Here is a 16,819-nt window from a genome sequence, read left to right on the forward strand (position 1 = left end):
CTACATTATTAAAAAATATTCAATGTAGAATTGCTCTAACTTCTTATCTTGGTCGTGTTGTTAATAAAAATAATTATTTAATCGTTATTTGTCACTGGATAGATAATAATTTCGTTATGCAAAAATGTATTCTAGCTTTTTTGTATGATGAAGACCGTAGACATACTGGAAAATTTATTTCTAAATCCATTACTAAAGTTGCAGAATATTCCAGTATTGAAAAAAAATTATGTATTGCTTTTGATAATGCATCTACAACAAGGCTGCTATTGACAAGTTAAAAGTTGACCTTTCTCCGTTGTTACCTGAAATATTTTATGTTAAGTGTCCTTGTCATATATATAGCTTAATTGTAAAAGATGATCTTGAATTTTTTGAGTTTTATATTGAAAAGGTTTGGCTTGCTGTTGGCTTTATTCAAGGAAATAATCGAAGAAAAAAAAAGAGAGAATTTAAAGTTAAATGTGAACAAAATGGACTTAGATCGATATTAATGCCTGAAGAATGCGATACTAGATGGAATGCTACTTATACTTATTTAAAAACTTGTCTTGCTTATAAAGTTCCTATTACAATGACTTTTAATCAATATTCTGGTTCTTTTCTTGAGTGTATGCTACATGATTCTGATTGGGCTGCAATTGATGATCTTGTTAAGTTTTTGAAAAAAAATTATATAGCTACAGTTGAATTTTTCAATGCTTATTATCCTATTGTTTGCAATATTTTAGCTTATTTAGCTGACATTTCTTATTTACTTAAAGAATATAAGAATAGAGAAGGTTACAAAGAAGTTGTTAGTGCTATGTTTGCTAAATTTAAAAAAGATTTTATCTGCTTCCCCCAATTTACTTGGTTGGTGCTATACTAAATCCATATATGAAATATAATACTATGTGCGACTATAGTTCTATTATTTATACTTCCTTAGAGATAGAGCCTAAAGAAAAACCAGATTTTTTTACGGCTATGAGTGATGCGAACATTTACATATAAGCATTATATAACCATTATGCCGATTTATTTGATGTAGTTGTACCGACAAATACCACTCCAACTATGGGTCCTCAAGCTCCCGAGGAGCCATCATCTTCTAAAAGGCCGGCACATAGTGGTTTTCCTGATTACTTTTATGATTTAAATGTTTGGGACAAGGTTTCTCCTTCAACATACACAACAACTTCTCGGGAAGAGCTTAAGTGTTATCTTCGACAACCGATAGAGGATCATATAGCAAGGATCAACATGTTGGATTGGTGGAAGAATAATGAAAGACAATAGTCTGTGATTTCAAGATTAGCTAGAGATATATTGAATGTTCCAATGTCAACTGTTGCATCGGAGAGCGCTTTATGTCAGGAACGACAACAGCTTGGAGACAACCGACACTAAATTGGGAAGCAATGCTATGAATATTTTAGTTTGCCTTAGAGATTAGATTAGAGTGGAATGAAGAAATCAAGGAATGAAGGTGGAGCAAAAAGACGAACAGAATCTTGAAGAAATTCTGACTTCAAGGGAGAACTCAGCACAATCAAATCCAATGAATAGTTTTGCCCCCATTGATTTGACTATCCTATGGCAGTTCACGTTAATATTAACATGCACGAGTTGAAAAAAATAATGCGAAATTTATAGATTTTTAATTCATGTAAATTATAAGTTTTGGATCATTTTGCAATCAATAAAATACAACATTCATTCACTCCTTACTTAGTATTTTTTTCATTTAAATTGAATTTCTAGTTTGAATTAAATACTTTTAATAGTTTACTATCAAACTTTACACTAAGTTATAAACATAACAAACATATATACACATAATGAAAAACTAAATATCTTTTATGTTCAAATATAATGAAAACATATAATGAATATATGTTCAAAACTTCAAGTATTATTATATTAAGTAGCATACATTGTAATCTTGTATGCATATATGTGTTTTCTAAAGTACTATAACATGTAATGTATATATCTTTCAACTTTAAAGTGGTATTTAAAGTAGTATATATTCTATATATATGTGTATATATTTTCTATAGACTTTAAAGTAGTATATATTTAACGTATACATGTCTATATATTTTCTAAAGTAGTATATATAGTGTATATATGTTGTATGTGTATTGTTTCAAGTAGTATTTAAAGTAGTATGTATTCTACATATATGTGTATATATTTTCTATAGACTAAAATAGTATATATTTAATGTATATATGTGTATATGTTTCTAAAGAAGTATTATATGTAATGTATATATTGTACGTATATATGTCCATATATTTTCTATAGAATCTAAACTAGGATATATTTAAAGTATACATGCGTATATGTTTTCTAAAGTAGTATATATTTAGTGTATATATGTTGTATGTATATTGTTTCAAGTAGTATTTAAAGTAGTATATATATATATAGAGAGAGAGAGAGAGAGATATATAGATATAGATATAGATATAGATATAGATATTATATTGTACGTATATATGTGTATATATTTTCTATAGACTCTAAACTAGTATATATTTAAAGTATACATGTATATGTTTCTAAAGTAGTATATATTTAGTGTATATATGTTGTATGTATATTGTTTAAAGTAGTATTTAAAGTAGTATATATATTATATTGTAAATATACGGTATATATGTGCATATATTTTCTATAGAATCTAAACTAGTATGTATTTAAAGTATACATGCGTATATATTTTCTAAAGTAGTATATATTTAGTGTATATATGTTGTATGTATATTGTTTCAAGTAGTATTTAAAGTAGTATATATATTATATTGTACGTATATATGTTTATATATTGTTTATACACCCTAAACTAGTATATATTTAATGTATACATGTCTATATGTTTTCTAAAGTAGTATATATTTAGTGTATATATGTTGTATGTATATTGTTTAACGTATTTAAAATGTATATAGGTGTGTATATATTGAAAAAAATGGAAATTTTGAATTTAATTTTTTTTTTTACATTTTGACCGATTTTGACTGATCAAAATCGGATACACGCTAAGTGGGTCGGTTCCGGTCCATTTCAGCAAATTTCACTATTTGGGCCTGGACCATTAAGAGTGACCTGGGATCGGATCGGCCCAGAACCCGATAAAATTACATGGGATGGTGTTGGTTTGAACTGGACCGGCCCGGTTAACAGCCCTACTCCGACCTTCGCTGGTTCCAAGGTTAAGGAGGATCCTCAAGGGTTCATAGATGAGATGGAAAAGATCTTCTGAGTGATGCACGCTTCTGACTCGGAGGGTGTGGAGTTCGCCGCATATCAGCTAAAGGATGTGGCATATCAATAGTATGAGGGGTGGGAACAGTTGAGAGGGGATGATGTTAGGCTAACTTTGTGGAATAACTTTTTGAGTACCTTTCTCGGTCGTTTCTTTCCTCAGGAGTTGAGGGAAGCGAAAACTGAAGAGTTTGTGAATTTGAAACAAAGCAGGATGACTATGAAAGAATATGCCTTGAAGTTTCATCAGTTATCCCGTTATGCTTTGGAGTTGCTGTCTTTTATAAGGGTTAAGATGAGGAAGTTCACTTTAGGCTTGTCTCGGGACTTGGTGTTGGAGTGCAAGGCTGCCTTGCTGAATAATGACACAGATATCTCTAGGCCTGTGGTGTATATGCAATAGGTTGAAGAGGAAAAAAAGAAGCAAGCTAAGATAGGGGAAAGACAGAGTAAGAAATTCAGGTATTTTGAGTAGGATGGAGGTCAGTAGAATAGTGGTAGAGATGGCAGGCAGTGATCTAAGAAAAAGTGGGAAAATTTTAGTTCTTATTCTACGGCTAGTGCTCTATATCCTAATCCATCTAGTGATCGTCGCTTTTAAATTAGAAAACTAAAATTTTGTTGCTCACGATATTTTAACATTGATTGGTACAGAAGGTAAGCCAAAAATTTGGTATAAGATGTGAAACCACATGATAATTTACTCCAATACGGTAAATATGTTATGTTGATTTACTTTAACAGGAAAGCTCAATCCAGAAATAAAATATTATCTAGGTGTTCCATGTTGTTCTGATCTCCCCTAGGGTCAAGATCCGTAATTAATTGTTGTTTCTTCCTCATTGTTGATATACAGATGAGACAAATAGTGTTCTCGAAAGAAATAAATCATGGTAAAAAAATGTTAGGAGAATTTCCAACTCGGAATGCTAAAAAGTGTAAAATCAATAAATGCAGAAGAAGTGACAATTAGTTCAACGAAAGCTGCTCACCGACAACATCAGTCTGTTTTTAGTTAGTGAGAGGTTCAGTAACATGTTATAAGCACTAGGCATACTCCCCCCACCCCCACCCCCAGCCCCCCACCCCCTTCTCCCACGCCCTAACAAAACCAACTGGACTAAAATGACATAAATAGAAAATTAACATGTACTAAAATGTCCAACTATAAAGTTTAATATAAAACTTATAGGGACTAAAATAGAATACCAGAAACTTCATTCCTTCAACCGACTTATCCTTAATTCCCATAAGTACCACTTTCGCATGCCTAAAGTACTACTCCTTCATGCGACAGTTCCTACTTGTTTTCTGCTCACAAAGAATCCAACAAAGCTTTGGTTCATTGATGCAGCTTTTGTTCTTTGTCCAACAATGTCGGAAATACTGTCACACACACCCCATTACATCAAATTCTCAGATTTCTCAATTTGCTCGTTTGGGCCAAATTCATAATGCCCGGAAGATGTTCGATGAAATGCCCAACAGAACTGTAACTTCTTGGAACTCAATAATCACTGGGTATTTCCAAAATCAACAACCCCTTGAAGCTCAGCGTCTGTTTGATCAAATGAATGAACGGAACATTGTTTCTTGGAATGGGTTAATCTCAGGTTATGTAAAGAATAGGATGGTGAAGGAAGCACGAAAGGTGTTTGACAAAATGCCTCAAAGAAATGTAATTTCTTGGACTGCTATGGTTAGAGGGTATGTTGAGGAGGGGTTGGTGGAGGAAGCGGAAGCGTTGTTTTGGCGAATGCCGGAAAAGAATTTAGTGTCATGGACTGTGATGTTAGGTGGGCTGATTCAAGAAAGGAGAATTGATGAGGCTAAAAGGCTTTATGATATGATGCCAGTGAAGGATGTAGTTGTGAGGACTAATATGATTTGTGGGTATTGTCAGGAAGGGAGGTTGGATGAGGCTCGCGAACTCTTTGATGAAATGCCACGAAAGAATGTGGTTTCTTGGACTGCAATGGTGTCAGGATATGCGCAAAATGGTAAACTGGATATTGCTAGAAAACTTTTTGAAGTCATGCCTGAGAAAAATGAGATATCATGGACTGCAATTGTAATAAGCTACGTGCAATATGGTAGATTTGAAGAGGCGTGGAAGCTTTTTGAGCTGATGCCTGTTAGAACAACTCCTGCTTGCAATGCCATAATATTTGGAGTAGGACAGAATGGAGAGGTGGCTAAGGCAAGGATGGTGTTTGATTGTTTGACGGAGAAAGATGATGCAACATGGAGTGCAATGATCAAGGTTTATGAAAGGAAAGGATATGAGTTAGAGGCGCTGAATTTGTTTCATCGAATGCAAGTAGAAGGATTTAGGCCAAATTTCCCTTCATTGATAAGCATACTTTCTATTTGTGCTAGTCTTGCAAGTCTTAATTATGGTAGAGAGGTACATGCACAGTTAATCAGAACCGACTGTGATGATGACGTGTATGTCTCCTCTGTATTAATCACGATGTACATCAAATGTGGTGATTTCGTCAACGCCAAATTAATATTTAACAGATTTTCTCCAAAAGATGTGGTCATGTGGAATTCTATCATAACAGGTTATGCTCAACATGGATTAGGAGATAAAGCTCTAGAAGTGTTCAGAGAAATGTGTTCCTTTGGTATTATCCCAGACGAGGTTACCTTTGTTGGAGTTTTATCTGCATGCAGCTACACTGGGAAAGTGAAAGAAGGGCAAGATATATTTGAGTCCATGAATTCAAAATATCGGATGGAACCAGGAACTGCACATTATGCCTGCATGGTTGACATGCTTGGTCGAGTTGGCCGGTTGAATGAGGCGATGGATCTGATCAACAAAATGACTGTAGAAGCAGATGCAATTATTTGGGGTTCTTTGATGGGTGCATGTAGGATGCATATGAACCTAGATATGGCAGAAATTGCTGCAAAGAAACTTATACAGCTTGAACCCCAGAATTCTGGGCCCTATGTCCTACTTTCTAATATTTATGCATCCAACGGTAAGTGGGCTGATGTTGCTTCACTTAGGAAGTCGATGCAGTCTAGGGAAGTGGTTAAAACACCTGGTTGTAGTTGGCTTGAGGCAGACAAAAAAGTGCATATGTTTACTGGTGGACAGAGCACACCCCACCCCGAGCATGATTCGATTATCAAAATGTTAGAAAAGTTGGGGCCTATGTTAAGAGAAGCTGGATATATTCCTGATGGAAGCTTTGCTTTGCATGATGTGGAGGAAGAAGAAAAGTTGCATAGCTTGAATTATCACAGTGAGAAACTAGCTGTGGCTTATGGACTTCTTAAATTGCCTGAAGGTGTGCCTATACGAGTAATGAAAAATCTCCGGGTTTGTGGTGATTGTCATTCTGCTATTAAATTAATTGCTAAAGTCACAGGACGAGAGATAATTCTAAGAGATGCCAACAGATTTCACCATTTTAAGGACGGACTATGTTCCTGCAAGGATTATTGGTGAATGCTTCGTTATTTGTGTGCATAATTCATTAAAAAGCAGCTTTAGTGGTGTGCATAATTCAGTTTTTTAATTTGTTGAATTTCATAAGATCTTCAAGATTCAACATTTTATCAGAAACACATTTATTTTGCAGGCAAATATCAATATCCATGCTATAGCTCAAGGTTGCTCAGAATTCAATGTAACAGTAGTTGTTAAGGAAGAAGACTGTGTGAGGGCTTCACGTGCTGTGCACTGAAGGTTCTATTTGTCAAGAACTAGTATTGCTGTGGGGATTGTTGGACCTGGGCTGATAGGGGGTACATTGCTTGACCAGCTCAAGGATCAGGTCTTTCAATTCAAGTTTATGCTAATTTGTTTTATACATTTCGTCTTTCCTTCAACTATTGAAGTTAAAATATGCTTTCTTCAATTGAATATCATTCTTTCGCCTATTAGCGTCCATGATTTATAGGGGATAAGTACTTTTTAAACATCTTTTCTTTTCATTGGCAGTCAGCTGTCTTAAAGGAAAAATTCAAACATTGACTTGTGCGTGATGAGTATAATTGGTAAAAGCTCAATGCTATTAAGCGACTCGTAAGTCTTGAAAATCCATCTTTCCTTCTAAATGCTTAGTGATGTATATCTTGCAGATGCATTCTTTGGCCCTGCGATTTTTGGACTGAGTCTTTTTCTGTTTCAGAATGAAGGAAAGCCACATTTTATTGAATAAAACAGTATAGTGCAAAATGTCAGAACGATTTCTAAAATTGTTTTTCTTTTGGATAAATAGAATAAGATTTCACCAACATGGGTTGTGGTGCAGTGGATGGGGCTGCTCCACCCTTAACCAGAGGTCGAGGGTTTGACCCTGGGTATGGAAAAAACTCTGTTGGGAGCGTTGCCACCTTAATGGGCCCTGCAATGAGCGATCCGGATTAGTTGGGGTTCCAATGCGGGCACCGGACACTGGATGGGAAACCAAAAGAAAAATACAGAATTAAGATTTCTTCAACTATTTGAATTTTCCGGCTGATTGCAGATATGCTTTATTTTTCTTTCAATTCAATTATTTTCCTTATAGCCACTGTGGTAAGATGGAGGTTGCATAGCAAATACAAAATCTTAACTGCTTAACTATAGTTACCCATCCCAGAAGAATATATTATGCTTTTGCCTTTGGATATCATGTTTCCAACCTTGCTCAGGGTGCTGATCACTCAGAAGTGAAAATAAATTTTTATTAGTCAAACTTACAGAACCATCTGGTCTGTTATTTCTCCCTTCATCCCGTCTTTTGATTAGTATGATGATAATCAGTACTAGAATATTTGATCTTTTTTAATCAGATACACCTTCGTGTTAATAATTAAAATGAATGAGTTCAGGTGGCTGTTGGATTAAATTAGCACGAAGGTGAAAGAAAATATATATTTAGATTACACGAATTGTCAAGTAGTTTTTACCTTTATAGACAGGTATTAATCTTCTCGGAGTGGAAACAGGAAAGTTAGTCGTAGAAGTAGGAATGGAAGGGGTACTTGCTAATTGGGAACTTTTGATTTGAGCTTCTTTGTAAAATTAATAATTACATTTAAGTAGAGTAACAAGTGAGCAACTGCTAACCTGGCGAAGAAAAGAATTTCTCCTAAAGGTTTCATCAAAGCTAGACTTCTAAAATATATGCAGACTTAGGGCTTCCTTTGTGGTTCATATAAAGAAGCCTGGGATATTTGTTGCTTGGTTCTTGAAGTTTGCGCGTTGACTTCATAATTCTTTTTCTGCAACTACAAATGCTGTAGTCTTAGTTAGAAATGTGCTATTAGATTTGAGTGTAGATTTATTCCCTCTCTTCCCGTCCTTGAAGCTGATCTCATCCTCATGTCCTCTTTGTTTCTATAGTAGCTTTTTACGTTTTTAGTTTCAATGTGACTAAGGAACTTCCAAGTTTTTTATGCTACTGATATTCAAAGTTACAGGTTTCCTCAGTGTCAATCTCTGTATGTCATGTTGGATCTTTAATTAGATTGAAAATTGTTGTTTATGAGGAATTTAATATCCTCTCCTTATTTTTCGCTATTACCTATCAAATGTTCATTACATCTTTCTTGCTATTGGTGAACTTGCTGGGTTCCAAAAGATACAAAGCCCTTCCGGCTAGTTACTGCTGCTTTCTGTCATTAGATGTTATTGAACTGTCTTCAGGGGTAGTGATGACAAGACAGCCTTTTCAATGTTGATAGGGGTGTTGATTTGTCCTAGTGGAAAAAACTGCTAAGTGAAAAGGGGGAAATGGCTGACTCGAATAAGTTTGTTCAACATGTGAGTGAAAATTATTTCATCCCAAACAGTGTTCTAGTGGATTGCACTGCAGACTCTCATATCGCAAGCCATTACTACTATTGGTTACAAAGAGGAATCCTTGTGGTCACCCCAAATAAAAAGGCTAATTCAGGACCACTTGACCAGGTAACTAACTTTCATGCTTGATTTCTGTTCCTCTTAAAAGTGCTTAACCTCGCAAACATGTTGGAAATAGCACTTTGGCCAATTATGTCAATAATGAAGTTTTCAGCCCTTCGTAATTATATTTTTCTTACTGCTGTCTTTCCATTTTATCAAAGATGAGAAAAATGACAGTCTTTGTAGAACTGTTGTTTTCATCGTTATTTGAAAAGTACCTCCAGACAAGACAAGCGAGTAAATGATAATTGTATAAATAGCTGGAAGAGGTAGCTTCTCATACATTTTATTGCGTATTTTCCTTCTATTGCTTCCAGTACTTGAAGGTGAGAGATCTTCAACGACAATCATACACACATTACTTCTATGAAGCTACTGTTGGAGCTGGACTACCAATCATTAGCACCTTACGTGTTCTTCTTGAAACTGGGGACAAAATTTTATGGATTGAGGGTATTTTTGGGTTGGTAAGAATGAGATTATTCATTTTATGCGATGCAGATGAAATTCATCTATCCTAAATTGTGGAATGTTATAATGACGCTATCCTTGTCTTAGCTACAAGATGCACCAATGAGTGCAAAAATTCTCTATTTAATCCGACTCCTTGTTCATTTTCATGCATTTATTCATTTCTTTTCTTTTCTTCTTTTGGCAGTGGAACTCTGAGTTACATATTTAATAACTTTACGGGGACAAAAGCTTTTAGCCAAGTGGTGAAGGAGGCGAAAGAGGCTGGTTATACTGAGCCAGATCCAAGGGATGACCTATCTGGAACAGATGTTGCCAGAAAGATATTGACTGATATAGGTTTTAAATGTTTTCGTTCACTGTTATCAAGTGTTAACCTGACAGAAGATCTTCTTTTCCTTTGTGTTCGATGCTTGATGAAATTTCCAACCATGACTTAGTGTTGCAGAAACAATATCTGTCATTTTACTTCTATACTGATCCCACCTTGATGGGTTTACGCATTTGTGCTGATTTCCTTCCCCGCCTTAGAAATGAAGACTAAGTTTTATTTTTGAATTTGCTGGTTCCCCTCTCTTTTAAATAGATTGACAAGAAAACCAACTACCTGGATATTGATGCTACACAAATCATGGTTTGATGATTTTTGATGTGCAATAACTTTCCTGTTCCAGGTGATAATTCTTGCTAGAGAAAGTTCACTGGACCTAGAGCTTTCAGATATCCCTGTTCAGAGCCTTGTGCCAGAACCTTTAAGGGTGACTGCATATCTTATATACATGCAACATTAACTGGAAAGGCATATTTGTCTCTATGAAGTGATATTTGGTGGATTTCTCAGGCTACCGTGTTTGCCGACGACTTTCTGCACGACCTGCCAAAATTTGATGAAGAGTTATCTAAACAGAGGCAGGTGGCTGAAGATGAAGGAGAAGTGAGTACTCTAAACTTATAGAACTGAGCTCCAGTATTGTGATATGTTGTCTGAACGAACCTGCTATATACTCTTTCCACTGAAGTTGATTTTTTCCTCACCTTTTTAGACTGTTACAAGTTTAAAATTAATTTTCCTAAGCATGCAAGTTTTAATAATTAGTTTGGGGTTGATGCATAGTTGATTGATATATCAACTGAAACAGTCATTTTTCAAGCATCATCTAAGTACCTTTGCCAAGTCTGATAAAACATTTAATTTTGCATAGGAGGGATATGACTTTATATGGGACTAAGAGCCCTTAGAATCCTAGTGTGGAAGAGTTTTTCATTTTGCACGTCAGATATCTTGCATAGAAGCATCACTGATTTTTAGTGATTGGTTATAGTCCATATTACACATTCTAGGCAGAACTAGTTTAATTATTGTCCACTGACTGCTGCTTGTGTGTATTTGAAAGAGAGGATAAATTTCCTTTCTTGTATTCATATTACCCCATCTGAAAAATGTTGACATTCATGAAGGTCTTGAGGTATGTTGGAGTAGTTGATGTTGTCAACGGAAAAGGACTGTTGAATTGAGGAGATACAAAAAGGAGCATCCATTCACACAACTCTCTGGATCGGACAACATAATTGCATTCACTACTGAAAGATATTGTAAGCAACCTCCAATAGTTCGTGGTCCAAGAGCTGGGGCTGAAGTGACAGCAGGCGGAGTATTCAGTGATATTTTGCGACTTGCCTCATATCTTGGTGCTTCATCATAACTCATGATGCTTTTCCCCCTAATCCTAATTCTGCATTTCATCTGGTCATATGGCCTGCTCCTAGTATAGCAGTTATATAGTTAAATGATTGGTGTGTAATTGTGAGCAACTCATAGTGTTGCGGAATATGTAACATGGCGCTTATCATCGTAGGTTGCTTATTTAGGAATAAGTCTTGATAGTTATTAAAGCTTATTATGGTCCTGATGGACATATCCTGTAGGGGATACATCTTGTTGGTGAATGTTGATGCTCTATGTCAATGCAATTAATGAACTGTTCAAGCTTTCTGTTTGCTTTATATAACTTATGTCATCTTTATGGGGCTCTGTAGATGATTGGCTCTGAAAGCCAGCTTGATACACAGTACTTGTTTACATTATTTAGAATAGGCTATTGTGAAAAATAGTCCAGACAAAACCAATAATTTATATTGGAGAAATAAAACTGTTTCCAAAGGGTAGCTTAACGAAAGTGTGCAATTTTATTTGAAGGTCGGTCTAAACAAAATATGGAGATACATTTGCACTGAGTTAAAACTGTTAAAATATCATTCCCAATCGTAAAGGAGACTTAAATATTGGAACTCACCTCGGATTTCAGAGCTTTACTGCGTTAAAAGTAGAGAACCAAAAGTTAAGCTGTTTCTACGTTGCAGATCATCATTCAGCAACATGAAACTAAATCTTAAATGTTGAAACCTTCCATTAAAACAAGGTTTAAAAAGGGCAGCCGGGTGCACTAAAGCTACGGCTATGCTCGACCACAAGGATCTATTGTACGCTCATGAGATTTAGCCATATGAAAGACCAGAAATTTAAACAAGCAGCACAGAATAACTTAAACATCAATGTAGATGCAATTCTAATCTTCCTTAAAAGGACTTCACTGAAATTAGATCAACTTAACACAAATACACCGTCACAACTGAAATTAGATCGACTGAACACAAATACACCGTCACATTTCCTCAAGTAAGAGAGGTAAGTTTTAATGAGCCTAATGATTTCTTTTTGAGTCCTCTAATCATGTTACGACTACAGATATACAGAAACACTAGCACAGGACTTCAACCACTTTTCCACGGAATAAAGTTCATTTGACTTCCTCTTCTAGTCCTTGAGATCTAAATAAAGTTCATTTGACTTCTGCTTGTAGTTCTTGAGATCTAAAGTCACTTCTGCAGAGTGCACGACTCTGAACGTTCTAGAATTAACAGTATAAAACTCAGCCAATTTTAGGAGCAAGATAAAACTTTGGATCCCGGAAAAAGCTCGTGATTGTCTCAGCTGTTGTGGGTGAAAGGTCAGTAGTTTCCAGAATGTACTCCTTTGATGACTTAGCTATTGCTTCAATTGAACCAATAGTTTGATTAAGCTGAAACAGCACAAAGTAAAGAAAGGAGTAAGGTTAAGTGACTAAATGCGTGAAATTGATGATACGCACTTCCATCATTCTTTAAAGCACATGCTACGAACAGGAAAATGTAATGTTTATCTTGGTATAACAAATCTGATGCAACGTAAACGGGAAATAGCACTAAATAAAATACCACATTTGCATCATGGCTGTCAACCCCGGGTATAGATGTAACCACTTGTACGTAAATCTCCATGGCCTGTACTGATTTTTCCTTCTAACAGCAACACAAAATGTCTCAGGTTCACAAAAAACATCAGGTGATTAGTCAGAATAGATTGGGGAAGCTGTTCAACCATCTACCTCGGCTTTTATTTTTGCCAATGCATCCTGGCGTTTGCATGCTGCAACAGATGTTTTGGAGGTAAATCATATCTTGACGTTTCTTTTGTTTAGCTTGAGAGAATTGACATCTTACCCCCACGAGCATGTGCTATCTTCATGATTTTTTCGAAGCCCATCTCCAGATCTCGCACAGGAACAAATGTCGGCCTTCCAGGTTGCATTCCATACCTTCAGAACGATAAAGAGATTATCCAAGTTCTTCAAATAAGCACCAGTTTGATATACAAAAAACAGTTGAAGGTGAAGTTAAAATTGTCTCACTTGATATAGGAATATATCAAAGCATCATTCTGTTCCCTTGTAGGAAGGGTGATAACAACGTAGAAGTTTGCAAACTGCTCCTTTAATTTCTGAAATCTACATCAATTCACAATCTTATCAATGTTAGATGAAGTGAAACTGGAGCTTGAGAGATACATGGTATGTTTACTTTCTAAAGAAAGATGCTGTGTCGATGCCACCCCAATTGGTCACAAACATGAAAGCAACCGACAAACCGCCACAGTTAAAGATGAAATCCTGTGAATCGGAAATGTTATTACTTCCATTAGCAAAAGAAAGAACTTATATAAAGACCACGATAGCTGAAAACAGTACTTTTACCGGTGCAATTGGCACAATATTTGAACGGAAGGAGTTTTCATTGAGAAAACAAGAGATGAAATTGAATACCTCCATGTGCTACTCATCATACAAACCCCACTGCTACCTGCTAGAGTTAACAGCCGATGGTAACGGTGAACTTTGACTTGAAAGTGCAGTGCCATTTATTCTTAAACTTAAAAATGGAAATGCCCAACATTGAAGCATCTAGAAATATTTTTGAGTTTTTATCAACAAAGATGCTGTAAATATTATCCTTAGAGATAAGAATACATTATAAGCAAGAAACAAATTATTAAAAAATCTTCTGGACATGAAAAAAGTATATTCAATCAACAACTACAACAACATATCAAGTTTAATCCACAAGTGGGGTATGGGGATAGTGTGTACGCAGACCTTACCCTTACTCATAGACATAGAGAGGCTATTTCCAATAGACCCTCGGCTCAAGTAAAAAGAGTATATGTTAATCATTCAAAGGTAACAATAATGCTTGATACAATTAAGGTCACACAATGCTTGAGACACTACTAGCAAAAGAATGTCAATTGCTTTTAAGAATTTTAAAAACTTCTTCAAATAAGTATTAGAACACGAGAACCCAGAATATACCAAAAATCAAAACTTCTAAATAGGTAACTTATGGAGGTTTATTGACGCATCAAATAATGCCTAAAACACAGTTGTTCTTCATATTAATGGAACCTTCAAAATCTGTGTATTGTAGTTAAACATAGAAGACCATTACTTCAAGAGGCATCGTAGGAACTCAGAAGAATAAACTAGTGACAGAAAGAAAATCTTACAACTCCACGCATACTCCAAAATGCATCATGTCTACGCAATGAAAATAACCTTACAAATCTCATTCTAGAGCTAAAACTTATAGCTGATCCACCAATTTTAGAACTAAATTTTAATCAAAGTTTCAGAAACTTAAAATTATATGTCATTTTTGATCTTTTTATAGTATATTAGAGTTTATTTTGAATTTGAATTGTTGTAGCTTTTTCTGTAACAAAAGACTACCTTTCCTATAGAATAGGCATTAGATAAGGACTCTTATATTTATCCTCAACATGTACAAATTTATATAAAAAGAGATGCAATCAGCGGAATAAAATAAATCAGCACTTACGTTCTCAAACCTTCCCTGTGCTTAACCTTTCTCGTTCTTTATATGGTATCAGATTTGCCCATCGATCCTATGGCCAATTCTCAAAACTCCAGCAACCTGTTATCACTTGCAAAAGAGTTTGGTTCTTCCACCATTATTCAGCTGCCAAATCTCTCTCTCAAACTTGATAGAAACAACTATTGTCTTTGGAAAGAAAATACCTTGGACATACTCAAAGCCTTTTTTCTTGACTCATTTGTCCTTGGTTTCAATCCTCTTCCAAAAACCATTACTGTTGTCCCTCCTACTACAGAGTCCGCTACCAGCCAAGCACAACCTGTGGTTACTTCTAACCCTGAGTATGATGAATGGCGACACAACGATCTTCTTATTCTTGTTTGGCTTCGTCAAATAATTTCTGATCCTCTTCTTGGTCACTTAACTTGAGCTACCTTCCATAATGCTTGGACTAAAATCGAGCGTATGTTTCAATCACAGACACGTGCTCGAGTTATGCAATTAAAATCTCAACTTCAAAACCTTCCTAAAGGCAATCTTTCCATCACAGAATACTTTGAGAAGAAACGCGCAATGGCCGACTCTTTAGCAGAAAGCTTGTACATTGTACAAGATGATGACTTCATCTCATTAGTTCTTAATGGTCTGGATTCTTCATTCGGAATTTTCAAGGCTGCACTTAATATGCGTTCTGGTCCTATGACTCCCGAAGAACTGTTTGGACTCCTCCTTCAGGAAGAAGAATGCTTGGCTGAAGAAATTTGTTCTACCGCCATTAATACTCAATTTGGCTCTACTCCTTCTCATGCCCTCTTAACTCAAAATTCAGCTTATCCTCCTCCCTCTCCACCCGTTCATAATACCAACCAATCATCTATTCTTGGACCACCTCCACTCTCTAATCTTATTGCCCACAATTCTCATAATCATGCTCAATCTATGGTACCTCAACAGTATTCCCATTCCGCATTCTCTCGGTCCAATAATCGTCAGTCCAAGAGTCGTGTGCCATGTCAAATATGTGGTAAAACTAATCATGAAGCTCGTAATTGCTACCATCGCTCCAATGAAAAAGATTATCCACCAACAAGGCCATCACCATCACGGTCAACTCCCAAGCAAGCACATTTTGCTTCTCCTTTGGCTATTGTTGATCCTGCTTGGTATTTTGATTCGGGTGCTACACATCATGTGACCTCAGACATGGCTAACCTCTCGTTACAACCTTACACCGGCAATGATGGTTTAGCGGTTGGTAATGGTATGAAACTTCCTATTTCGCACATTGGCTCATCAATTTTGTCTACACGCACCCAACCCATTCATCTTAAAAATATTCTCCATGTCCCTAAAATTTCCAAGAATTTACTTTGTATTTCTAAACTAACTCGTGATAATAATGTCTATATGGAATTTCATCCTTATGATTGCTATGTGAAGGATTTGTAGGGTAGGAAACTACTTTGAGGAACACTTGAAATAAATCACAAGTTTTTGAATTTTTCACTCAATATAAGTCTGCCGTTGAAACCTAGTTTGGGACAAAAATAAAATCAGTTCAAACTGACTGGGGCGGTGAGTACCGAAATGTATCATCGTTTTTACAAAATCAAGGCATTCATCATCGTATTTCTTGTCCTTATACACCTCAACAAAATGGTGCATCGGAACGCCGAAATCGTATTATAATTGAAAAAGGACTCGCTGTTCTTTCCCATGCTTCTCTTCCATTTCAATTTTGGGAGCATGCATTTCTCACTACTACGTACTTATCTAATATTTCAATATCCTCTTCCTTGTCCTTTAAATCACCATATCAATTACTGTACAATAATTCTCCTGATTATAGTTTTCTCAAAACTTTTGGTTTCCTTTGTTATCCTTTTCTTCGACCCTACAACCATCATAAAGTTGATTTTCGGTCTCTTCCTTGTGTCTTTATAGGGTATAGTTCTCGTCACAAAGGTTACC

The 16,819-nt window shown here is 35.7% G+C and overlaps 1 protein-coding gene and 1 pseudogene across 9 annotated transcripts; one reads left to right on the top strand and one right to left on the bottom strand.

Annotated features, from left to right (window-relative positions):
- Positions 1–4,483: 4,483 nt before the first annotated feature.
- On the top strand, positions 4,484–11,631 carry LOC107847688 (pentatricopeptide repeat-containing protein At1g56690, mitochondrial). Of its 9 annotated transcripts, XM_016692090.2 has the most exons (9): positions 4,484–6,720; positions 6,858–7,052; positions 7,220–7,303; positions 8,950–9,175; positions 9,487–9,636; positions 9,828–9,979; positions 10,315–10,398; positions 10,482–10,574; positions 11,099–11,631. In XM_016692090.2, exons 1-2 carry the CDS (start codon positions 4,547–4,549, stop codon positions 6,880–6,882), a joined length of 2,199 nt encoding a protein of 732 aa, XP_016547576.1. In that variant the 5' UTR covers positions 4,484–4,546; the 3' UTR covers positions 6,883–7,052; positions 7,220–7,303; positions 8,950–9,175; positions 9,487–9,636; positions 9,828–9,979; positions 10,315–10,398; positions 10,482–10,574; positions 11,099–11,631. The 9 variants fall into 9 exon arrangements, with proteins under 9 accessions (XP_016547576.1, XP_016547574.1, XP_047254649.1 ...); XM_016692088.2 differs by having other exon boundaries at positions 10,315–10,574; XM_047398693.1 differs by having other exon boundaries at positions 8,912–9,175; positions 9,828–10,574.
- Positions 11,632–12,213: 582 nt separating this feature from the next.
- On the bottom strand, positions 12,214–15,350 carry LOC107847059 (annotated as a pseudogene).
- Positions 15,351–16,819: the final 1,469 nt, after the last annotated feature.

The sequence above is a fragment of the Capsicum annuum genome, chromosome 11 (assembly GCF_002878395.1).
Source record: "Capsicum annuum cultivar UCD-10X-F1 chromosome 11, UCD10Xv1.1, whole genome shotgun sequence".
Lineage (NCBI taxonomy): Eukaryota > Viridiplantae > Streptophyta > Magnoliopsida > Solanales > Solanaceae > Capsicum > Capsicum annuum.